The 27,281-nt window shown below is 41.7% G+C and overlaps 1 protein-coding gene across 1 annotated transcript in view; it reads right to left on the bottom strand.

Moving 5' to 3' along the window:
• brinp2 (bone morphogenetic protein/retinoic acid inducible neural-specific 2) overlaps positions 1 to 27,281 on the bottom strand; it is a 254,278-nt gene that overhangs the window by 70,827 nt on the left and 156,170 nt on the right. The window contains exon 5 of the mRNA XM_086043147.1: positions 27,066 to 27,171. Within this exon, the coding sequence (XP_085899273.1) occupies positions 27,066 to 27,171 (106 nt within the window). The remainder of the gene's footprint in view (positions 1 to 27,065; positions 27,172 to 27,281) is intronic.

Here is a 27,281-nt window from a genome sequence, read left to right as displayed (position 1 = left end):
TCGAATCATTACTGTCAGCCCGATAGGTCCTACGAGCGATGAAGACATCGTCAGAGCAGACCTGGCTGCAGACCAACAACTAGTGGTCCACACGCTCAGCGCGCTGCCACTAGCGCCATTCAACTCAGTGCCCGCGGAGCCCGAGCCACTTCGGCTGGCGACTCCCTCAGATGAGTGCCCCCATCCATATCCAGAATTTGAGGCACACATCCAAGAGATCTTGCTTAGCGCTGATGCGCTACATTCCGATCTAGATCGCCAACGCTGGTGTGTGGTCCTCATAAAATATACTTCCTCTTTCGGTAAGGACTCCCTGGACTGTGGTCTGACGGACCTGCACGTGGTCTGCATTCCTACACAGCCCGGAGGTTGGCCGACATTTGTACGACAGTACAAAATCCCCATAGCCTCCTACGAACCGGTGCAGGAGACTATCGATGCCATGCTGGAGAAGGGCATAATCCGCCCATGCAACAGCACATACTCGGCTCCGCTATGGCCGGTCTTGAAACCAAATGGCAAGTGGAGACCAAGAATCAACTACCGCAAACTGAACCAACTAGTTCCTCTTTCGCGATGGCCTATGACGCAACTTGAACAAGAACTTTCGAAAGTGCGAAATGCACAATTTTTCACCACCATTGACATGGCTTCGGGTTTCTGGACGATCCCAGTTAACCCCAAAGATCAACATAAATTAGCGTTCACATTCGCAAACAAACAACACACTTTCACTAGGTGCCCATTCGGCTACGCCAACTCACATGCCGAATTCAACATCTTTCTGCCGCTGCCAGGGGCAACTTCATTTATGTCGACGACATAATGATGAGGAGTGCCTCTTTGGAGGATCACCTGGCGGAAGTCGACCACGTGCTTGGGCAGCTGTCTGCAGCTGGCGCCAAACTGTCCCTCTTGAAAGGACAGCGGTGACGCACAAAGGTCAACTATGTGGGGCTCTTGGTCGGCCCAAATGGGATTGAACCACAATCCAGTCGCATTTAAGGCCTTCTTGGCATCAAAGCCCCCACTGATGTGTCAAAACTTTGTAGCTTCCTTGGCGTGTGCAACTACTCCCGCCAGTTCATTGAGCACTTTGCTGACATAGCACACCCTCTTACTAACCTTCTCAAAAAGGACACACCTTTCATCTGAGGCGTCGACCAAGAGGAAGCCATGAACATGCTGAAACAGAAGTTATGCTTGGCCCCCTGCCTCACATACCCTGACAGCGACAAATAATTCTTGGAAGTAGGCTTCTTGGACTATTGTTTGAGCGCAGGCTTATACCAAAAACACGACAAACGCGTCGTTGCGTACGCCAGCAAAATGTTCAACGGTCCCGAGTTAAAATACTCAGACTGTGAAAAGGCCTTGCTGTCCACAGTCTGGGCAGTCAAACAATTTTCGAACTACATTGGTTGTCAAAAGGTCACCATTGATACAAACCATCACCCGGTCACCTTTCTCAACAACCAACGCATTAGGGACGGAGTCGTGACAAATGCGTGCATAACCGGATGGCTTATGGTGCTACAAAGCTACGACGTTCGGGTCCGCTATGCGAAAAACTCCAAGCTACCGTTAGGTTCCGATCTAGCGAGCTGCCAAAACTGTTTGTCGACCATTGCAACACCGCCGACAAACATCGACGCTGCGCCAATGCCCGAGTTCACGCGCCACCATTACTTCGACGAGCACGTCTGCCAAGATATGCACATGGCCAAACAAGGGGCCCTAAACGGTACCCCATGACATTTTGACCCTTTGTGGCTACCCACCCAACCAACCCTAGAAGTCCAGGTTCTCACTCGACGTCGCGCCGCATCCGCCGCTGTCGCACAAAATAGTGATGATGATTCATCTAACCAATCCGTCGCCTGTATCCCAACAGCTCAAACGAGTGACCCGATCGCCCTACAGTCCACGTTGACTCCACGTTGCGTAAAATTGTCAGCAACCTTGCCGACCCTGTCGCCAACCCCGTCTCAGCAGACGACTTGACCACTGACGGTGACTTAAAATTTTTTTGCTCAAATTGACAGGCTGCGTCTAGTGAAAGGCCTTCTGGTTAATGACTCCGGTGACCACGCTTCGTTTCGTGGTCCCGCAGAGCCAAAGGGGGGTCTTGCTAGAGTATGCCCACGACGCGCCTTATGCCGGACACCGCAGAGTCAGAGCCATGGTCACAACACTACAACAAGTGGCATACTGGCCCCGCATGCAAAATGATGTAGCAGCATACATCAAAGGATGCCTGGTATGCTGCTAGTTTCAACGGTCAAAACCAAACAACAGAGCACCCCTCAAACAAAGGGGGTGCACATTCCCTTGGTCTGACCTCCAGATTGATTGGGTAGGGCCACTAACCAGGTCAATGCGAGGTAACAAATACTTCCTCAAAGTGGCCTGCGCATTTACAAAGTGGGTAGAATGCCTACCCGCTCCCAATGATACTGCCCAGACCACCCCATGCCTGCTGATGAATCATGTGTTCTCACGATACCCATTTCACAGCCGAGCTGATGCAACAGCTCTGTCAACTCCTCGGTATCAAAGCCCAGCTGCACATTAGCCACCACCCACTGTCATCAGGACAGGTGGAACGAGCTCATCGCACAATAGTAAGCCTGTTAAAGAAATTTGTGACCACCAATCACCGGGACTGGGACGCCAAACTCCCACTGGTTCTCATGGCCATCCGTGCCACACCACATGAGTCCACGGTAGTGTCCCCTTTTGAAATGATGACAGGACGGCAAATGACTCTTCCTCTGCCCCTGCTGTACCAGCCGGGTGAGGTGAACTTATCCACCGCCTGTACAACCTCCCAATACGTGGACAACTTGCAGGCCCACCTTAGAACCATGTTCGCTTTTGCTCAGCAACGGCTAGAGAAAAGTGCAGAAGGCCAAAAGACGTACTACGACCGGAAAACCTCACAAACTGAGTACCAAGTAGGTGATCGGGTGTGGTACTACTTGTTCACACAACCCAGCACTAAAACTCCGCGTGCCCACAAGGGGTTCACCCGCAAGTTCCTGCCCCGCTGGGCCGGACCATGTGAAATCGTCGACAAACTGTCACCGGTCACCTACCAGATAAAAAAATTAATCAAGGGCGATAAGGCGCCACCCTAGAATGGGTTCATCGAAATCAAATCAAACGTCACCACGGTCTCGAGTGTTCCGGTCAGGGACCAAACGATCATCAAAGTCGTAGTCCAGGCGATGTCAACGAAGGGGGGTGCACCTCAAACGCCGACCCTAAGATAACTCCTGACTCAACGACTGATGGACTAGCCCACCAGTACGACAATCAGACTACGGATGACGATCCACTGTAGCCGACGGCGCAAAGGGGGGTTACTCCCACACCGCCCTCCGGCCAATAACTAACTTGATCTAATCTAAGTAGCGTGACAACGTAGGGTTGACCAACCTGCACGGCTTCCGTCTCGTTACTCGGAAATAATGCTGCTGATGATCCCGGTGTTGTGCATGACCACCGTAGTGGGCCAAGTTGAGCCTGGAGCCGCCGCGGGAATCGCACTGAGATATCAACCAGGCCTGATCATGACAAACTGACAAACACGCACCCAACGAGCGTTTGTTTGATTTGAACCACGAGTGGTGTACGAGAAACGTACTTCCGTCACCAGATGAGCTGGAGCGACGCGGTCCCGGAATGACGTCACCCACGGCACTCTCGACACAACTCATGTGCTGCGACAACCTGAAAAATTTGTAGTGACCCAATCAGACCTTAGTGGGGTCCCCCTTTACCAAGAACAATTCGTAGGGGGACTACCTTTTGTTACCGCGTCAATTGGAAGCCTATTTAGCATAGGAACCCCAACCAGTAACGGTGTTATCTTAAACACGGTCAAGAAACAAATAAGGGAACTGCAAGGAGAGATATCCGACGTGATTTGACCGAACAGACTACTAGTCTATAGTCGTTAGGTGGGAGACTTAAAGGTACTATTCTAGTTCTCAATACGCTCAGCAAAATGCTAAACCGATTATGCTAACACCCAAAATGTCACCATGCTGATGATTGACATGCTGCGTGAAACCAGTATGTCCCTGGACAGCTTAACATTGGGAAGGAGTCCCCTTTTACTTGATACTAGGGATAGACCGATCGGGGGCCTATATTTGGCATTTTGGCGATTATCGGCATCAGCCTTTTTTTTCATTTTAAGGCCGATAAATTAAATGCTTTATTCGTGCTTGCTGCAGCGTGCTTCTCTCTCTCTGTTTGCTTCATGACAGGCCCTGCCTCCATAGGCAGATTGGCCCGCTCAAAGCACCATCTGATTGGTTCCTTGTTCAGTGCGTAACAGCCAATCAGCATAAAGCTGTGTGCTTGCTCCCTGCCCGCTCTCTCTCTCTGTCTCCTGGACGAGCTAGGCACATACACGACGGGAGTTGTTAGTAGTTCAAGGTAATGCAATAGACTTCGCGGAAATTTTAGTAAATGTCAGTCTACTATAACTCACTTGTAACATTACTATGAGCCCTTCTATGTCAAATAAACACAAGGGGCAGTTCTACTCGCCACAGTAAGCTGCCATGCGGCTCAAGCTAACCGCTCCCCCAATGTCACAACAGTTAATTTGCTTTGTGAATGACATGGCTCCTGAAAGAAGTTGCTGATAATATCGGGAAATGGTGATAAAAGTAAGACATGAGTGAGTGCCAGTGTGTGTGTGTAAGCCACGTAATGAAAAGCTAAACTCAACTTTATTCATAGAGCACTTTAAAACAACCACCGCTCCACGTGCTGTACATGGTGCAAAAATTGACGTCAAAGTACTGCATGTGAAAGTCCGGTCTTGGAAACATGCTTATTTTTCTGGCTAGTAGCTGCGTTGAGGATTCACTTTTCTGTTTTTGAACCATCCTTTGCAGCGACCTGCCGGAGCCAAAGGAAGACCAACGCATGTTCTTTCCAATTCAACCCCCCCCCTGATGGCATGGGCGTGCTATCTCAACAGGAGGTCGCAACTGGGGCCAAAACCAGCATAAAGACGCCGGACCCCCTGCGTCTTGATTCAATCAAGCCGTCTCTGGCGGAGCTGGCCGGACATCACACCCACAGGACGCGCCCCCTCTTAGGCGCCCCCACCACCTGGAATACACATTTCAGCAACCAAACTGCACATTGGTGGAGCATGTGCCACTCCTAGTGGCGAGTGTGAAGATGGATTGACCCGCGTCTGAAACTGAAAGCTAATTAAAATTATGTTTTAATTTGCGTCCAATTTGTTCGTGTTGATCTGCCTCCACAGGACATATGAAATGAGAACAACACCCGATACATGATGTGTGAATTATATTGCAGTTGTAGTTGTGTTCGATTGCCGACAACTTGCGCAAGAAAAAAACCCACACCTATTATGTGTTCCATCATCCCAGAATGTGACCGACTTGTTGTTCAGTGATAACAACACAACAGATATAACTTTACTTTTCTGCTCACATGTGCAAAGCTCGAAAGAAAAATGTATTTCACAAATTTGGGAAATCGCTCAACGCGAGCCAGATGTGGAAGGGGGGGGCAGCCATCTTTAACATGTGCACGTTTTCCTTGGTTGAACTTTTTCATTTCTGGACTGGACCTTTCTTCTTCTTGCTCCCCTGTGACGACACTCTCCGCGGCAACGCTTCCTCCCCTTTCCCGTTGAGCAACGACAAGCAACACCCATAAGTGCAGCTTGCAATCTCCTAGGGCCATACGATTGGTGCATAATTAAAATGGGAATCAAGTAAAGTTTGGTATAAGTCAGCTGATTTTAGGCCGGTACGCTAGCTCAGTGCTCATTATACGCGCATGCACGCACACCCGCACAACTAGGCTTGTCACGATACTAGAATTTCAACTTTGATACCGATACCCAGTTTAGTATCGATACTCGATACCATTTTGATACCACACGGAACAAATTAAAGAACAGGCTTTTTTTTTTTTTTTTCTTACTGTAAAACTTTTTTTTATCGCCAAAAACTTAAATTATCATTAATGGTTTTTCTTAAGAGGTAGTGCAAAAAAAAAAAGTACAACTTCAGTATTTAACTTTGACAACCCTCTGTACAGTCAATGCCTGGAACCAATCACACATTTTAAGTTGTCTGAGCCTGGGGTAGTGCAAAACATAGGAAGAAGTAGTGCAAAGAACAAAACACAAAAAAAACAATTATTAATCTGTAAATTGTCTGAACTAGTGCAAAGAAACAACCATACTGTGCAACACCAATGGCACATCATTTTGAAGTTGTTTGAGGTAGTGAAAAAGAATAACCCCCACCACTTACAGTAACATGAATTGACAACAAAATCTGTAAATTGTCTAAGTATCTAGACCAGGAGTCTTCAATCCTGTTTCTCGAGGGCCAGTGTCCTGCTTGTTTTCATCTCTCCCTGCTACAGATATTCACCAAAGGTCTGCAGAAACTGCAAAACGATCCTGATCATTTGAATCAGGTGTGTGTTGCAGGAGGCACAGATGGAAAACAGGTAGGACACTGGCCCTCTGGGAACAGGATTGAAGACCCCTGATCTAGACCCACATGTTTACCTATTAAGGCAAACCAACAAGTCACAGATAATAATAATAGTAATGATAAAAAAATAAAATAAATTAAAATACTTTCAGTTATTGGCTATCCAGAACAGTAGCAGGTAGGGTTGGGCATCGTTTGAATTTAGACGATTCCGGTTGATGTTTTGATTCAATTCTGGTTCCTAACGATTCGTAATTCCGATTCTTAACAAAAAAAAAATAGAAGGATTTATTTTTTGACAAATCACATAAACTTCTCTGTTCAATTTCATGAACGTTTTATTATTTGTGAACTTTACCATGGATTACTCAAAGGGCTGTTTTAAACCAGTATTTATTTTAATAAAATTTTTTTGCATTATTATCCAGAATTTTTTTTCACAAGAGCTTTATTTTTGAGAAGTTCAAGACAATACAATAATGCAGCTGTTACTGAAAACATGCTATAGAACACTTGGCTAACCTTGTCTTGCTTTAGAAAGAATATATATATATATATATATATATATATATATATATATATATATATATATATACATATATATATACATATATATATATATATATATATATATATATATATACATATATATATATATATATATACATATATATATACACATATATACACATATATATATACATATATATATACACATATATACACATATATATATATATATATACATATATACATATATACATATATATACATATATACATATATATATACATATATATATACATATATATATATATATACATATATATATACATATATATATATATATATATATATATATATACATATATATATATATATATATATATATACATATATATATATATATATATATATATATATACATATATATATATATATATATATATATATATATATATATATATGTATATATGTGTGCCGCCTTATTTTTCCGGTTGGTGAATCGCATGATGATTGTCGGTGGTCTCTCATTGCGCACTGGTAGAGGATGGCACGCCTAGATGTGCCGGTGATCACCACATCGTTGATCCGCACCAATTTAAAGTATTTCGTTAATATACGTTTTTGCCATTTTTCTTCGTGTTTTTTTTTTTTTTGGCGAAACAACAACATGCCATATAAACCTCTGATATGTACTGTATGAGGTAAGTCAGACAAGTTCTAGGGCGTTTTCAAATTCTGAGTATATAACTGTGACCTCAGCTCTCTGCAGCCTTTTGTTTTTCTCTACATGCTTTTGCATCTACATCCTCTGTGTCACATTGTCAAGCAATGAGCAGAGTGAGTGAAAACGGGACCAATGACACTAGACTTACTAAAGAGAGTCATCACAGGTGATGAGTCATGGATCTTCCATTATGACAACGGTGACACCGGAGCTGAAACTTTTCTGACACATCTCATGTACACACAATTTGAAAATTCCATGCATAAATTTGTGGTTGTCTGTATTTAGATGCCCTGCAATTGGAGACAATGAGATGATGTTCTACAACACCTCTTGCCGAGAGCCCCTGGGACAGGCTCCAGCTTCCCCATGATAGAGTGACTGAATGGATGTTTAATAAATACTATGCTAAGTTAGGAATCACAAACAAATGACCAAGCTGCCCACGGTGTTCTTAATTGGCCAGCTTGCTTTAGAGAACCTTTTTCCCTGCTCCCATTCTCACAAGTGTATTAACGGAATTATGCAAAATGTGAATCCAACCTGTCGTACCTGCACAGTCTAATTACTCAAATCAAAAGCCACTGTGTGATTCCAAAAGTGTATCATTGTCTTTTGGAAAGCAAAGTGGAGGCTTTCCGATCTGTTTCTCATGGTGTCCTTTTTGTTTTGCTAAATCTGTCTCCCTGTCTGGTAATCATCTATTTGTTTTGGCAACAGGCAATCCTGCAATGCCTTCCAATGAATATGCATGTCTCTTCTTCTTTGGTACTTACTCGTTCGATGGCTTGGAAAAGAGATGTAATTAGTGAGTTGACACCCCACCCACCCCCATTCTATGCCTTGGCAGGTGCACTGCTGTGTGTGTGTTTGTGCATGTGTGGCTACATAATTCAATGTGCTTGCGTGTTTGCAAATCTGGCAGGATTTATTCAGTATCTTGCTGTGTGCTCTGTACGTTTGCTGCTTTGATTCTGGCTTTCTTCACTGCTATGGCAGTAAGCTATTTCCTTCTCTGTTATGCCGAGAGACATCAGATCACTCTGCTTTCAATACTCCAAACACCTGCATATCAAGTAAAATGTGATGTAAGCGGTTCTAAGTTGCAGCATATCAAGGAAGACAATGTAATATCTAAATATAAAATACGTATAATAGGCCATTTCTCACATCTTGAAGATTGCCAGATTATCAAGCGCTGCTAGATATGATTAAGTACCATCAAGGTGTGAAACATACATGAACTTAAATTGATTAAATAGAATACGTGCTTGCTTCTATTGGCATTAGTACGCAACTTTTCATCTGCACATGTAAAATAGTCAATATGATACACTATCATTTCACTTACACACAACAATTTGTTACATAATCACAGTCCATCATGCCAGTTGTCCGTGTAATGTTCGAACACCTTGCAGTATATTGAAATTAAAAGATAATATGGCCTTGTTTAAAGGGCAGGCAAATAGCAATTGTTACTCATATTAAATCCTCAAACACTATTGTCTGCACTGCCATTTACTGGCGATCAGATCGAACTGGTGCCCACACATCAGCACTCTGTACTGCCCTATCTGAGTGTGTTGGTGTGGTTATGATGCACAGAATATATTTATGTATGAGCAGTGGAAAAGTACAAACACAGGCCAATAACTTCCTCTGTCTTGCTATGCTACTCAACACCTCTTGTACTCCTCTGTCACACAGCACAGGCGAACACATTCTTGAGAAATCTGATTCCACTTGATTCTTGCTGTTAAGACTTCATCAAATCAAGCTGGATATGAGAAAATCAAATCTGAGGATCACAGTGTAAACAGGGCCTACTGTGTGATCTCACATAACGGTTGTGCTATGCATTTTTGAAAAATGTACTTTCAAACCAATGTTGTAGTTAGTTGTATTGGTGGGGGGGGAAGACAGCATTAGGAGCGTTTATTTAGTAAAGCTCTCAATGTTTTTTTTTTGTGTGCTTTTTTTTCTGCTTCACACATAAGGTGGACATCATGAGGGTTTTGTAATAGTAATTGAAACCCTCTTGCAAAATGATTGAAAACATACATTCCATCATTTCACCGGTTAAATATTAACCCAGTTTAGCTTCTAGAGGCTTTTCTTATTAATCAAAGCCACATAAAGCCCTACAGATGCAATTAATCCTCTGTAGGTGAGATGGAAATGACATAGCTGGCTTTAACATGACTATTAGCATTGCGCGATTCAATAAAAGCTCAGGGGGTTAGCTGAAAAGAAGTCATCCTTGAAAATTAGAATTAGAGGGGAAATTACATTATTCACCCACCAAGCAATCAATTGACCATGTGAATATGAGTGGGAAAAAAATGCGTTCTTCTGTGATGGAAGGGAGGATGTTGATGAAGTATATTCCCGGGGACATACAGGTGTATACTCGGCAACAACAACAACAAAAAATACTTATATTAGTGCTGTCAAACTTACCGCGTTATCGTGCGGTAATAAAATTTTGTAACTGATCGCGTCAAAATATTTGACGCATTTAACGCATGCCCAGAATGACCGCCGATGCATAATCCCACTAAGAAGTGCAGTGAGCAGCAGAGAGGACGCGTGTTGCCCGCGGGAGTATAAAGAAGCATTTCGAAAGAAGAGGGCACCTTTAAATCTCAGAAATGTGACTGAATTGGTTTGCCTCAGCGACTGAGAATGAGTAGAGAAGAGGGCTGTCTTGTTCTGTTAATAAAGTCAGTTTAAAGGAGGAACATAAGGCAGGCTCAAACCAACTACAGCACAGCACAGCATAAAACTCACCCGTCATGTGAGCCAATCAAATTTGTGTAACTTCAGTGACCACTCGGAAATCATAAACTCTAAGAATATCACAAGGGCCACATGTGAATGTGTACGTTACACACACGCACACACACACACGCACACACATGCACTAGGGTTGCCACAAACATTATTTTTTGGTAGTCGACTAATCACCAACAGTAGTAGCGATTAGTCGACTAATCGGATCGTATGTAAATTGCAGCATGTCCCACCAGCAAGCAGCTGTTCTTATATAAACATAAATAGTTTGATTCTTTATGTATGTAAAAATAAATGAGATGATACAACATTCAACTTTGATTAAACTTGCAACAACAGCAGTTCTGAGATGTTCAAAAATGATGGTGCAACTTAAATTGAAGTCAATATTGTGGCCTTAAAGGTTTTGGCTGCAATTGTTTAGTGCATTTTAAAATGTAACCAAAACTATACACTATGCAGAGTTTGTCGTGGGATCTGACAAGTTACACTAATCATATGAAACTATCTATAAATACAAAAATAAATACTTGCAAACAAATTTCACTCTTCTTTGGCACCAATCTTTTTTTTTTAGTTCGAATTGCGATTAATTACGATAAATTCTTTTTTAGGCTGTGATTAACTAGGTTAAAATTTGTAATCATTTGACAGCCATAATATATATATATATATATATATATATATATATATATATATATATATATATATATATATATATATATATATATATATATATATATATATATATATATATGCACACATACACACATATATATATTTTTTTTTTTGGGGGGGGAGCCCGGTGTACTGCGGACCAATGGTTGGGGACCATGTGAAATAATGTAGATGATGTGTGGTGAATTTTTAATGCTTTGGTTCAGTAACAATAACAAGTTGTCCAGTGATCACCTCTTTCCAATTAAATATCTAGGGGTCGGCAACCAGCGGCTACGGAGCCACATGCGGCTCTTTCATCCTTATGTTGCGGCTCTGCGTGGCTTGGGAAAATAAATTATAAGTGTCAGATTGAAGTGTATTGTAACGTCTTCCAAAGAAACGACGTCTGACGTAGCTTAGTTATCTCCCCATATATTATTCCAATTAAGGTGCAACAACAGTTTTGTCATCGTAAATACACACAGATCTCTTTGTCCTGGCTGTCCGCTCATTTCTCACCCCCTCTCCAATCCAGCGAGTCGCATGATGCATTCAGGAACCTCGGAAACAACAATTTAGCAAAACACAAAAGTCACCACAATAGAGATAATCCAATTCATTACAGTATGTTATTTGTCTCAAAAACGTGCATCATGTCTTCTTAGTAAGTCAAAGTTTTTAACTTCTTTCTTCAGACCTTGTGCAATTTCGGTGATCAGCAGTCGCTTTCTTCAGAGACGTTGGACTTTAACAGCCAATGACGACGTGTCAGCAGGAAGCCAGCGTGCTCGGAGCCCAGCGACACTAAAACTTCACAATATCTGAACAAAGTATTTTGTTTTTTTTCTCGTTTGTTTGATTGTAGTTGTAAATAGTAACATTATTGAAACACCAAAATATTACAATAAAATTATATGGTCACTGTCGACTGAAAATGTTGGAAGTCCAAATGTGGTCAAATTATTCAGAATGTTTACACAGTTCAATTTTTTCCCCCCACATTCTTTTATATTGTAAAATGAAAGACGCAATTATTTTCTCAGATTTTTACCTTTAACACGCCATAATAACAACATGAAAAATGGTTTACTGAAACATTTGAAAATTTAAAACAACAAAAACAAGCCGTAAGAAATTCCATGTACATAAGTATTTAAAACATTTTCTGAAATCTTTGTTGATACAGACTTGGTAGCAATTATATCTGCAAGTCTTTGTGAATATAACGCTACAGGCGTGGCACATCTATCTTTGGACAGTTTTGCTTGTTTATCTTTGCAGTGATTCTCCAGTCCTGCCAGGTTGGCTGGGGGACACTTTATTAGGGACATTTTAGGATTTCTCTAGAGCACATGTGTCAAACTCAAGGCCCGGGGGCCAGATCCGGCCTGTGACCATTTTATGTGGCCCGCGAAGGCAAATCATGTGTGTTGACTTGACATGTCAAATTGTCTTCATTTTTAACACAAAATATGATATATTGCAAACATTTGTATCAATCCCTCCTTTAACTGGCTTCTGATTTCAAAACTAGTGGTTATCCATCAATATGTTGTGTATATGTGATAAGGCGATCATACATTTCTATGGGTTCACAGTCGTAACAGCCCCCTATGGGACACCATAACTATTATGTGGCCGGCGACAAAAATGAGTTTGACACCCCTTCTCTAGAGAATCAGTCTGATTCAAGTCTGGGCTCTGGTTGGGATAGTAAAAGACAAGACCCACAATATGCTGCCGCCATCACCCGGATTCAATTGCGGGGATGGCATTGGCCAGGTAATGAGCAGTGCTTGCTTTCCACCCCATTCACACCAAAGAGTTCAGATTGTGCCTCACGAGACCAGATATTTTTTTTCTCTCATGGTACAAAAGACCTTCAGGTTCCCTTGGGCAAACATTAGGCAGGCTTCCATGTACCTTTTACAGAGGAGTGGCTTATATATCCACAGTCTCCAGCTCCCAGCTACACCAGATAGCCACCACTCCTTCCTGTCCAGCCTTGGCCTTCACAACATCTCAGGTGAGGAACCAGCTGAAGAAGATGAAGGCGAGGAAGGCAGCGGGTCCAGATGGCATCAGCCCCCAGCTCCTCAAATCCTGCGCAGACCAGCTGTGTGGAATTGTCCAGCACATGTTCAACCTGAGCCTGAAGCTGGGCAGGGTCCCCCAGCTATGGAAAACATCCTGCCTGGTCCCGGTGCCAAAGACCCCCCACCCGAAGGAGCTCAACAGCTTCAGACCGGTGGCGCTGACGTCTCACCTGATGAAGACCCTGGAGAGACTGGTCCTTGTCCACCTGCGCCCCCTGGTGAGCTCCTCAATGGACCCACTCCAGTTCGCATACCAGCCTGGCATCAGTGTGGATGATGCCATCATCTACCTCCTCCACACTTCACTCTCCCACCTGGAGAAGGCGGGGAGCACTGTGAGGATCATGTTCTTTGATTTCTCCAGTGCTTTCAACACCATCCAGCCCACCCTACTGGGAGACAAGCTGGAGCGGGCGGGGGTGGCGCACCACCTCACCACATGGATCCAGGACTACCTCACAAACCGGCCACAGTATGTGAGGACACAGGACTGTGTGTCTGACGTGCTCCTCTGCAGCACGGGGGCCCCACAGGGAACTGTCTTGGCTCCCTTCCTGTTCACCCTCTACACCTCGGACTTCAACTACAACACCCCTACCTGTCACCTGCAGAAGTTCTCTGACGACTCTGCGATTGTCGGCCTCATCACAGGCGGAGATGATCGGGAGTACAGAGAACTTACTCAGGGTTTTGTGGACTGGTGCCAGCAGAACCGCCTCCTGATCAATGCGGGGAAATCCAAAGAAATGGTGGTGGATTTCGGTAGGCGCCAGCACTCTTCACCTGCACCAGTGAACATCCGGGGAACAGATGTTGAGAGAGTCTCAACTTACAAGTACCTGGGTGTTCATCTGAACAATAAACTGGACTGGTGCGACAACACAGACGCCCTCTATAGGAAGAGTCAGAGCAGACTCTTCCTACTCAGGAGACTGAGGTCTTTTGGGGTTCAGGGGACACTCCTCAGGAACTTTTATGACTCGGTGGTTGCATCGGTCATCTTCCAGGGAGTGGTCACCTGGGCAGGCGGCGTCTCGGCCCGGGACAAGAAGCGGCTGGACAAACTGGTCAAGAGGGCCGGCTCTGTCCTGGGCTGCTCCCTGGCCTCTGTGGACTCGGTGGGGGACAGGAGGATGTTGGCCAAGCTGTCATCAATGCTGGGCAACCCGGACCACCCCCTCCAGGGCACCCTAACAGCACTCCACAGCACCTTCAGTGACAGACTGTTACACCCTCGCTGTGCAAAGGAGAGATTCTGCCGTTCCTTCTTGCCTGCTGCTGTCAGACTCTTTAACAAGAACATTGTGTAGTCTCTACAAACTGGCGGTCATTAGTGCAATTGTGCAGTCCTGCACCTGAGCTCGTATTGTGCAATACCCAATATTCCCCACTACTGTAATACCGTGCAATACTCAACATTCCCCACTACTGTTAGTCTAGTTTTATTTTTATCCAATGCTGTTCCTTACATTTCACTACAGCACTGCAGCACTGTCACTTAGAGTATTTTTTCCTCTGTACTATGTACAGGCCGAAATGAGTGTTCCTCATATTTTTTATGTAGATGTAGGTTGGTGTGTATACACATGTGTATATACACATGTTACTGCGTATATCTACATAGGTTTGATACTAAATGTTTGCCGTCAATGTTATACATTAATGGCCACATTATGCCGCCGCCCCTGTGTGACCTATATCTTTGCTACTGTAACAATGAAAATTTCCCCACTGTGGGATCAATAAAGGCATTCTTATTCTTATTCTTATTCTTATATCTGGCCGCTCTGTCCGTACAGGCCTGATTGGGGGATTGCCACAGGGATGCTTGTCCTTTCAGAAGGTTCCCCTTTTTACACAGAGGAATGCTGGAGTTCTTGGTCACCTGCCTGACTAACGCCATTCTCCCCTTGATCACTCAGTTTAGACAGGCGGCCAGATCTCAGTAGCGTCTTGTCAGCAGAAATTATTCGATATCCTTTCCAACATATGTGCCTCCACACAATCCTGACAATTTCTTTGACTTAATGCTTGGTTTGTTCTTTTACATGCACTATCAACTGCCTTATACAGACGGATGTGTAACTTTACAAATCATGTACAAGCAACTGAAGCCACAGGTGGACTCCAGTTAAACTGTAGAAATATCTCAAGGGTGATTGGTGGAAACAGGATGCACCTGACCTAATTTGATTTTTTGATTTATTCACTCATGCATTCGTTGCTTGTCCAATTAAGGCAACTGAGAACAGTTTCTCGGCAACTTGGGGCACAGTGTCTTGCCCAAGGACAATTCAACAGCGGAGAGTCGGAGCCAGATTTCGAACCGGTGACCCTTCAGTTCAGGGATGAGCTACTCTACCAACTGTCGCCCAATTTTGAGCCGCAGCCTACTTGTGTACTTGTGATTTCTATCTCTTTCTTTCTTTATAAAATTGCAAACATTTCAAACAACCTTTTTTTCACGTTGACATTAAAGGGTGTTCAATTTTGGAATGATGCTGTGACATTATTTTTAAAAAGTGAAGCACGGTCAATACTTTCTGGATGCAATGTATGTAATATTACGCAGCAAAGTTAATGAAAAACACATGGTGGGGGAGGTTTCACGCATGTAGTTTACTACCTAGGTGCAAAATGGTTTATCAACTTGGTTCATTTCACCCAAGTTGCGTACAATAATACAATAAAACAGGTAAAAAAACAATGTTTCTCAATTCAGATAGAATTTGGTCCAGCTCAGGCTACTAAATAGACAGATTAGTGACAATATTTACAATGCTCTAACTCATATATTCAAGTGTGAACGACTGTTTGTAAAAGTGAGCACTTCATAAAGGTGTTCACTGATCAGGTGACGTTCAGACAGATGTCCGTCTGCTTCTCAAGGGCTTATGTCAGGTCTTTACTTGAAGGATAACCTCCTCCTTCAACTGAAAGAACGAGTGGAAACAGATCCTAGTTGTGGATTTCCTTGGTGAGTATACCTTGTGCTTTTTATGTCCAACATATCCACACAAAGCTAAAATTAGAATGAAGTAGCAGTAAAAATCAACCAGGTGTAGCAAGCACGATTTACTTGCATTCTGGACGTGGAGAAAAAACAAACAAACTGCACTGACTCCATTTGGGCCAGAATATTAGTCTTTCAAAGTCTCTAATAACGCCAAGTCGCTATTTTTAATGTAGTCCTTTGTTTTTTCTTTTGCATCTGAATACATCTCTTAAAGGCACCACACACGAACGCTGCACAACACAGTCTACAGTAGTAATGATGATTAAAACTTAAAACGGTCATATTAACCGTTTAAAATGTTATCACTGTTTATCAGAGGTGGGCTTTTTACTACCTTTTGCTGGTCCATCATTTGTCATCCGTCACCGGCCAGGGTACCCATCCGTCATCCGTCAGTCTGTAATTTTTTTATGATGAACCGAATTGTAATCGTCAATCTGTTAGTCAAGTTGTTATTTAAATGTGTTTGTTAGTCCGGCAGAAGTCTGTTTGTCTGTCAGCCGGTTCCCCAAAAAACGTCAGAAAAATGGGCGTGGTTAGTGACGATTACATTGACGGATGAAAACCCACTTCCGTCATTCGTCAGTCGTCTATTTTAAAAGGAGTCCCGTCAATTGTCATCAAAACAGAGGTCCGTCAGTGATGGGCTGACGGACCAGTTCATCAGTCTGACGGAATGCCCACCTATGCTGTTTATTGGTAAAACGTAAACTATTTCATCCCTGGTTAACATATTCTGTATTGTTAGATATCCTCTTTGCTGTATTACCATGAGCTTGGGTATTCATTCAGGTCCCCAAGGTGGAGGGAGCATATCAATTAATAATAATTGATAATTATGACGGAAGCCCGAACGGAAGCACATTCAAAATGACAGATGGACCAACCGATAAGCGATTACTATGTGATCCGGCTTGACAAAAAAGGTGGATAAAAGGACAGCTGCAGGAAAAAAAACCACACTCTTCTGATATATTGATTCATGTCTCTATCTCTGAAAAAAAGTTGTTAATATTAAAATGGGAAAAAAGTATTATAGCATTGTACTATGTAGTTTATGTGGATATATACCTCAATGCAATCAATAAAATAATCCATTTAGATGTCTTTCAATAAAACAGATATTTGCACTTAGCTGCACGTGGCTATTGTTGATTAAAATGTTTTTGATGTTATGTATACGCTGCATACAGTATGAGGTTAAAATACACTACATTCATGTGTATTTTAGGTTGTGGCAGCAGAGCTTAGTGAAAAGGGAAACCTTTTTTCTACCACTTGCTGTTGCCATCTATTTCACACAAACAACCCTCACTGTCAATCTGTCGATCATCAGGAGGGACTGCACTCTTCATTTTGAGCAATTTGAAGCTACTTAGCTTCCCTTGTGACCACTACTCCTCTTATACTGTATTAGTGTGTGTAAGAGTGTGTGTCTTGATGTGTAATGGCACTTTCACACCGCGCTTGGTTTTCATGTTGCCCACACAGCGCGGGAGGACGGAGGACGGCGCAGGGACAATGGCCGCCCAGCACAAGATTGCCCAAATTTGGCACTGGTTACAAAGCAACTGAACAAGAAGTATCCCGGTGCCTTTTCCGGATGCTTGGATGTAAAGAAGGCAACTGCTTGGCAACATGTATTTGTCACAATTATGAAGGAAAGCATTGGCTTTACTTAAAACACAGAGGAGGGTGAGGTGTGATACAAGTAAAGCACCTATGATTTATTGATATAAATTATATGACATTAGCACGTCCGCCTCACAGTTCAGAGGTCGTGGGCAGCTGGGATAGGCTCCAGCACTCCCCGAGACCCTTGTGAGGACAAGCGGTATGGATAATGGATGGATGATATGATATACTATATTTTAAATTACGGTTCGTATTGTTAAAAATGCTAAATCACACATTTCTACCCTTTTAAAGCAAGCTGCAATTTTGGGAAAGTTCATTTTCTATGCATATTAAGCAAACTATGCAAAGTTCATTTCACATTTTTTAATTGACTTGGTAACGACCAATCATAGCTCACCTGTTTTCTGAAGCTGAACCATGATTGGTCGTTATCTAAGCCCTAAAACACTGTGATGTCATTTTCGGTTGACAAATGTGACAAAATGGTTTAAGATGACCAAAAGCGTGTGGATTTTGCTGCGAAACTCATATTTTACAAAGACAATATTAATCAGAATGCCTTGTCTCAACTAGTGGGCCTGCACAGAAAATATTCTGGAAAAAAAATATGTTTGGGTTGACTTCTACTTTAATAACTTGCAATACATCCAGAACGCTGCCGCCCGCCTTCTCACTCACACCCGCTCCCGTGATCATATCACCCCCATCCTTAAAAACCTCCACTGGCTCCCTGTTCTTCAGCGCATTCAATTTAAACTCCTCCTACTGAACTATAAAGCCTCTCACAATCAGGCCCCCTTCTAACTCTCCGACATTCTCCACTCATACACTCCTTCCCACACCCTCCGCTCCTCAAATACAAACCTCCTTGCCACCCCCAGGTCCAAGCACAAAATCTGGGGGGACTGAGATTTCTCTGTTGCCGCCCCCACCCTCTTGAAACTCTCTACCACCACACATCCGCAACTTTGCACACCTCCCATCCTTCAAAGCACTTTTCAAAACTCACCTATTCCGTCATGCTTTTAACATCTCTTAATCTTTGTTACTCATTTCTTGATTTTTCTTTTCTTGACTTTAGTATCCTTTGTAATTTGTGTCTATTTTATTTTAAACTTTAGGTTTCATTTATTTATTTATTTCTGTTGTAAAGCATCTGAGTGCTGTGAAAAGCACTTTCAAATAAAATGTATTATTATTATTATTATTATTATTAATGAAAGGTTGTCTAATGTGTACCAAGGACTAACAAACAGTAACTTACCACACCTTACTATGTCTTTCCAACCAATACAGATTTTCCGAGTGAGGTAACCACCACAGGCTCTTTTTTGCCTCCAAGCTGCTGTCATGGTTTACATTTTGGTGACACATACGACCGTGCAAGTCTCTGTGATTGGGTTGCCAAATAAGGTATTCATCCCCCGACATGAAGGCTCATTTACCGTGTGTTTAGCTGAGTTCTTTCCTGGAAGATGAACAAAACTTGCCATTCTTGAGAAAAAAATGAACTGTCGTTCAAAAGCTGTTCACAGGCACCAGAATGAGCATGGTCGCAAAAACGTTCATCAGACATAAATACAATACGTGAAGTTCATGTTCGCCCAAAATGTGAACGAGTTCATGATGTTTTGTTCATTGGACTCATTTAGTACAATAACCTGCCAACCTGATACATTCAAAGTAGGGCTGAACGATTAATTACATTTGCAATATATTTGCAATTTGAGAAAATGCGAGTGGGCTTGCATAGGACATATTCGTAATCGCGAAGACTGCGGTTTAAATCGTCATTACTTTATTGTCAGTGGAGGGGGGAGTGGGATTCACCAATTTCAGTTTCAAAGTGATACCTTCAGATTCATTTGTGAAATGATCTGTCTGGACAAATGTGTAGTGTATTGTTTTCCAGGGCCTTCTGTCATGTTAAATATTGAGCTCAAGAATGAGCTCTGATTAAATTTTCTAGGAAATACCTTTGTATTCACAGGTTTACGTTAATATAAAAGGTCAAGCTCACCTTCCTCTTTCAAAGCATAAAGTGTATTTTATAAAAGATGCAGTCCTTCAATGGGAAGTCAAGTCCAAAAAATTCATAATATGTTGTATGTATGTGCCCCCCATGTACACTGTATTGTGATAAATGTTATATTCATCAGAATATTGTATATTAATTTTCATCCATTTCAGGGGGCAGCCATTTTGCCGACTGCCACTTGAGGTCCACTGAAAATGATATCACAGCGCCTAAGGGCAACACTTGCAAAGGTCACATTACCAAACCCAGAAAATAGGTAAGCATGACGGTCGTTAACTGAACCCTAAGGTACAGTGATATAATTTTGAGTTGCTAGTAAGTGGCAGTAGACAGCAAAATGGCAGCCCCCTGAGATGGATAAAAATGAGTGGATTTTTCTGCTTAATTCATGTCCGGCAAGGATATCGTGTTTAGACTGGTGGGGGCACATGGAACAAATTATTGTTAAGAAAAGTGTTGCCTGGACTTCCCTATTAAGAGAGTTGATGTTAAAGATGCTTGATAAACAGATACATACATTCAAATATCAAAACCTAGATCAAACTTAAGAGCTCAAACAAATACATGAACAGAAAAAAAACGTGATTGTTCAAACGCAAACCAACAGTCAAGTAGTTTCATTAATAGGGATGTAACAATTCACTCAAGCCCCAATCCAATTCAATTTTCGATTTGATTGTTTTAAACTGGCTACCATGCTTGTCTCTGTGTGCTAGTGTGGTGCTGCAAACATCCACACACACAATACGCAATGATGTTTGGTGAAAGCGTGTCAAGTAGGGCTGCCACAAACTATTATTTTGCTAGTCGACTAATCACGAACAGTAGTTGCGAATAGTCAACTAATCGGATCATGTTAATTGCGGCGTAATCGCACCGAGCTCTCATATGACCATCGGTAGCTTAAAGGTAGAATTCTTTACGGTGGTGAGGTGGGCAAATGTTCGGTCTCTTAACCCCAAAAGAATAATAAAGACAATTAAGATAAAATTACATTCAACTTGTATTAAACTTTGCAGCTTGTACCAACATTGCTCCCATGCTTATAAATGATGGAGTAATTGAAATTAAAGTGGCCTTCATTTTTTTTTTTTTGCTGTAAATGTTCAGTGCAATTCAAAATGGAACCCAAAACTATACACTATGCTGAGTTGCACTATGAAAGTACCTATAAATACTAAAAGAAATACTTGTAAACATATTTAACTTTTCTTGGGCACCAAGCCTTTTTTAATGTAGAAGAGAGTGGAATCATATGAGTAAACTTAGGTAAAAGCACTGTGCTAAATAAAACTAACCTAAACACTTGTATTGGTTTTTATTCAACCCTGATTCCAAACGATTTGTTTTGCTTCTCTAATATGCATACAGGTAATTAGAGCTACACATTCAAAATGTGGTATGCAATCTGAATGAAAAAAACCCTCAAGATTAGGAGGAACATGTTTTTTTACCACTCTAAATTAGTATATTCTAATGACCTAGGTATGTTATGTCTTAAATTGTTAGATGTTGCCATTGAAGGTTTGTGGAAAATAAGTCATGGCGTGTTAACTTTGAGTGGTGGGATTTCCAAATTGTTAAACGCAGAGCTGGGCAGTCCGTCCCTGGGCCGGACCAGTCGGACCCTCAGGCCCAACCGGTTGCCCATTTTTGCGGGAGTGAAGGGGGGCTGTGGGGGTTTCGGGGGGGGGGCGACAAATTTTTTAAAATGGCTGGACTAAGCATGGCCGGAAGTGGATTTTAGTCCGGCCCACTAATCGGCCCTCATGCATTTGACGTGGTCGCGAGGTGGCCAAATTTCATCTCAGCCTATTCAGTGAAAGGCTTCTTTTTAGGCTTCTTTCTACTCCCGCGTCGGCGCGAGCAACAAACTGCCGCATTTGATTCACGTGACCGACGCATTGTGCTGTTGGCGACAGGTCTGCAACACATGCCGGTCCCCATCAGGAATTGTTGCTGCTCTGATCGGTCCATTATGTCACATGTTGCGATGGCATACAGTTTCCCACACGGAGAGGAGGGAGAGGATGCAACACGTAGCTCTTTGTTGCTGCAAAGCAAACTAGTTTGGCAATAAAATTAAATGTATGGTCTAGTCATCCCGGTCCCTTTATGGTTGTAGCAGGTACGATATCCATTGTTGTCGCTGTCTTTTTGAAGCTGCGACCCCCGACTTGGAACTTAACTGTTTCAAAACAACTTGTGTCTGGGAGTAGACTAAGCTGAGCGCAGCACTCAAGTATGACACTGGCACATCAAGGTGGAGTTCATGCACTTCTTCGGGCGTCCTCTACTTCCGGAAATACGCCGTAGCAAACCTGCTGAAGGAATAATAATTTAATAGTTATCCCACATTTGCTTGTTATTAATCACTAAATAGCTGCCACATGTTTGCCTATCATACTGAGGTTGAATGAACATATAATCCTGAGTGATTTGATAACGTTATATTCATATGGTGTTGTGTGGTTTAGTAAGTTTTAGATTAAAGCAATTCTATTAATGGTTTGCAAAATATATATTTGTGTGAAATGTTATTGCCCTGCAATGAAAAAGTGTGCTTCTGTCGCAAAGAGAAAATGTGAGAAGAGGAGGTGAAGATGGAAAAACAGGGGAGCGCCACGAGGGCGTTGACCGTTCTCATATCATTCCTCAACAGCTGAATTAGCGAAATGCTGATATGATATTTGCACACATGTACACAGTAATAAACACACACATATAACGTGGGTTTGCTGACTAATGCGTCCATAGTCCATAGTAGACACTACAAAATGTTAGTTTACCACAACAGGACATGCGTGCGGCGTTTAGACGCACACGGTAGCCTGTGTGTGCGAGTACACTAAAGCAGCAGTGTTCGATTAGTTTGAAAACACACATTTAAACCATCACACAAAACCCTCAAGGTGTCCCAAAAATAGGCATACAATCAGAGTCAGAGATCAGAAAAAAAAGTAAGAACAATCGTATGGGAGCATACAGGGAATACAAAATACAAAGTCAATGTTCTCTTTCTTGCTTGGAGAGTAAGCAGCAAAGAGATCTACATTTTTCCCCCACAACACGATGTAACGCTGATACTCTTTTGTCTGTCTTTTATGATTTAATAGTAAAGCAGAGGTTGTGTAGTGTCATGTGGGCCATTCTCTTTCAAATGAAGATGATTGAGAGTTAAAATAAAAGAGGTACAGGGGTCGACACTCCTACACTTAAAAAAAAGGTAAGCTACTTAACTTTCGGTTGCACATAATTAAAATGTGGTAAATTGATGCACTACCCTGTTACTAAAACAAATATTTTCTAAGGTCCAATTTAGAACGTTTAACTTGAATTTTTAAACTATGACCTCTTGTACGATCTGACAGTGCATACTCAAAAATGAATGAAAGTTCATGTCCACTAAACCATGGATAATCTTGTATACCATAATCAGATCAAACATAACACAAAGGTTGGGAATCAATGTTACGGTTGTGAAAATTTCCCAAAATAAGATTAACCTTAAAGAAACCTCTCTCTGCTATTGACAAATGATGAGAACATTTTAAATTTTCAGAAAAATCAATCCCCAAATCACGGAAATCATTAATATAAGTAAGAAAAAGCTTAGGCCCAAGTATGGACCCTTGAGGCACACCAGATGTGCCCTCAGTTAATTCTGAATAATAGTTTCCAACTGTCAGAAACTGTTTCTGCCCAAAGAGGTAAACCTGACACCATTAAAGAAGTTTGCCAGCAATGCCATATGATGCAAGTGTGGGTAGGAGCTTCATATGAGACACGATATCAAATGCTTTACGCATATCTAAGTAAAATGTATCAACACATGCGCCACCATCGCTCCAATCATTTAACATACTTAAAAGCTGGGAAACAGTTGACCTACATCTATGAAACTCATGCTGACTATTAGTTAATAACTGAGTAGTCTCATGAAATGTTTTAAGGACATCACGAATAATAGATTAAAAAATGTTACTAAGTCAACTTACGGGACGCTCATTTTCAATTTTTGATTGTAGACCTTTTTTGGGCCCATGTACTACTTTTGCAATTTTCCACATACTAGGAATTGTTCCAGAGTCCAGACTATAACGAAATATGACCCCAACTTAGCTAGAAAGGCTTGTGGCAAACTGACTGGGCCAGGACTGTATTTTTTTTTTTTTAATTTTGAAAGATATTCCACTACTGTATTTTCATTGAAACAGATGTCAGAAAGAAATGTGGATGGAATTGGCAAATTCATTACCCTAACACTGTTATCTCACACAAACACAGAAGCAAAATAATCATTAACCCATTAAGGCCTAAAGCGCCTGGCTCAATATCCCCAAAACCTAAGGTCGTCTTTGGAATTACCCTTGAATACCTGAAGTATTCCCAGAAATTCAACACCTACAAAATAATGAATATCTCAGCCCCTGTAGCAGATAGAAACATCAATCCAAAATAATTTGAGAGCTTAGACATGTGGCTTTCACCAGGCCAGAGTTTATTAATATTTACTGTTTCAATCGAAGATATACAAATTGTCAAGAGAGTGTAAGAGAAGCACTATTATTTGAAAAAAGAGGTAAAAATTTGTCAGTGTAAGAGAAGCACTACTTTTCATTTTAAAATATCGAGTGGTAATTACCATCCTCTTTTCTGTTACAAAGACGTTGATATTGTCATTATCTACAAACATATCTTAACCATATATTAAATTCGACGAGTTCTACTGGTTCAAAGTCCACAATCGCGTCGTCTATATCACTGCCGTTACTCATTTAAGCGCTCCCGCAAGCGCGGCGTCCGCTATTATGGCCTGAAAGAATTCCGTAACATCCTCCGACACTGTCATGTGTGTATTCTGATTTATTTCATTGGTTAAGAGACCAAGAATTAAATAATAAATAGAAAATGACGCACACGCTCTCCCGGCTTTAAGGGTAGAAAGACGTAACAGCAATCCCGACTCTAGTGGTAGAAACGCGGTTTTGTGCTCCCGTACTTAATGCGTTAAAGACGAAGTCAACCAAAACATGTTTTTTTCAAGAATATGCAAGCCCACTAGTTGAAACAAGGCATTCTGATAAATATCGCGTTTGTGGAATATGAGTTAAGCAGACTGAAAATGCCATCCAGTTGCTCAAGGCTCAGGTAACGACCAATCACAGCTCACCTGTTTTCTGAAGCTGAGCCATGGTTGGTCGTTATTTGAGCGTTATCAGATCTGAGCATCTGTGATGTCATTTTCAGTCGACAGAAGTGACAAAATGGTCGCCCCCAGAGATGGCTAAAAAGGGGTGGATTTTGCTGCTTAACTCGTATTCCACAAATGCAATCTTAATCAGAATGCCATGTTTCAACTAGTGGGCCTGCTGGGAACATATTCCGGAAAAAAAATATGTTTGGGATGGTTTCCGCTTTAAACAGCTTTGGTTTTTCATGGTTCATATTTTTAGGCTACAATTAAGTGTTTTCAGTGTCTGTTACTTCATATGAATTTGTCCTTGTATGTGTGGCTTGACGTAACTTTAGTGCTAAGGCCTGCTGCACAGGACAGATATAAATACCATTTAGAAATTCCTGACCTTTGTAACCTAAAATTATGAATGAAGAGTCTTATTTTTCAATTTCCTAAAAACCTACATAGGAATGTAGGAATGTAATTTTCTGACAAACTAAAGGCATACAACAACCAAACTGTCTTAGTAATTGTAACTGTACCTTTTAAAATTGAAGAGGGTTAAAGTCAATGTATTTATATCAATTGCAGCTGATGAAAAAAAAAAAAAAAAAACAGGTCTCAAAGCACGTTGGCAACACAGGGGGAAGAAAAACACACCAAGATGAACAGATGGTGTGTTATACACCATATTTAGATCTAAATTACCTATATATTACTCTACTTCCATCACAATGCAAGCCATAAAAAACAGTTCAATAACACAAATAATAGTAATTTCATATTATGTTGAATTTCCTTTGCTCTTAATCCGTTAAGGCCTAAAGCGCCTGGCTCAACATCTCCCTAAGGGCGACTATAGAATCACCCTCTTAAAACTGAGATTCTCCCAGAAATGTAACACCTACAAAATAATTTGTATCTCAGCCCCCGCAGATACAAACATAATTCCAAAAGAATTTGAGAGCTTGAACATGTGGCGTTCACATAGACCCAAGTTTATTAATCTTTACTAATGTATTTCCATCTAAGAGGTAAACATGTGTCAGTGCAAGAGAAGCACTACTTTTCATTTTAAAATATCGAGTGGTAATTACCATCCTCTTTTCTGTTACAAAGACTTCGTCCTTAATGGGCTAAGCAACAAACAAACACTAACCAAGCTAGAAAGACATGGTGCATCTTCCACTAAATTATTAAACTCAATAGACAAAACACTTTGCATTCTAATTTATGATCCATACAAAATAAACAATACTCACAATATTCCCTTTCATCCACAGGAATGTTCCTTGTTCCAATGTTGCTAATTACTGGCTTTCTCAGAGCAATGAGTGGTCCATTAGTAAGAGCCATTTCTGACTTTTGGGAAAAATAAAAGAAGGCGCCTTAACAAAGAGCAACTTCAAATCCAACCTACTAAATAGTTGCTAAATAATCAAAGTTCAAACTGTCGATAAAAAAAAAACAACAACACATTATTCATCCTTGAGTGTGTGTATGTGTAACTTAAGGGGTTGGAACAGGGTCAGTGTAGCAGGACACAGTCCATCTTCAACCTGCTAAGATAGCAGATTGCCCATGAGACAGCGAGTCAGCGAAGCAGAACAGACATATGAACTATTGCAGCGTAAAGTAAAGGGTCATCCTGGTTGAGCACAGCGCAGGACACTTGTGTAAGGATTGTGCGTGATGGGACTGCTGCAAGTCGGTGAATGGAGGTGTGGCGGTGCCAAGTATACTACTGTAGGTTCTTCTAAGTCAGTTTAGGAAGGAAAAAAGTTTGTCCCTAAGTGAACTTTGGCTTCATGGAACTTATGCCTTTGCTTATGAATTTAAAATGAATAGAGGTGATGGGTTTGTTTGCTTGTGGGTGTGTGCTTGTGTGTTACGCAAGCATACCTTTTAGATGGATCTTATTTTCTGGACTGTGCACCAACACTGAGCTAACTGAATCCAAGCTGTCATAGTTACTGCAGCCGAGAGGACCCGTCCTTGTTTCAGTTACCTAGGAAACAGGAAGACAAGCTTTATCTACAAGATAAATATAAACCAGATGTGAACATGCCAATCATAAGTGCATGCTATCATTTTAACAGCATCCAATTAAATGTATGT

This window comes from Filicampus tigris, chromosome 10 (genome assembly GCF_054856515.1).
Source record: "Filicampus tigris isolate MCC_2025a chromosome 10, RoL_Ftig_1.0, whole genome shotgun sequence".
NCBI lineage: Eukaryota > Metazoa > Chordata > Actinopteri > Syngnathiformes > Syngnathidae > Filicampus > Filicampus tigris.
Note: the sequence above shows the minus strand (reverse complement) of the source record. Positions and strands in the feature narration are given on the sequence as shown.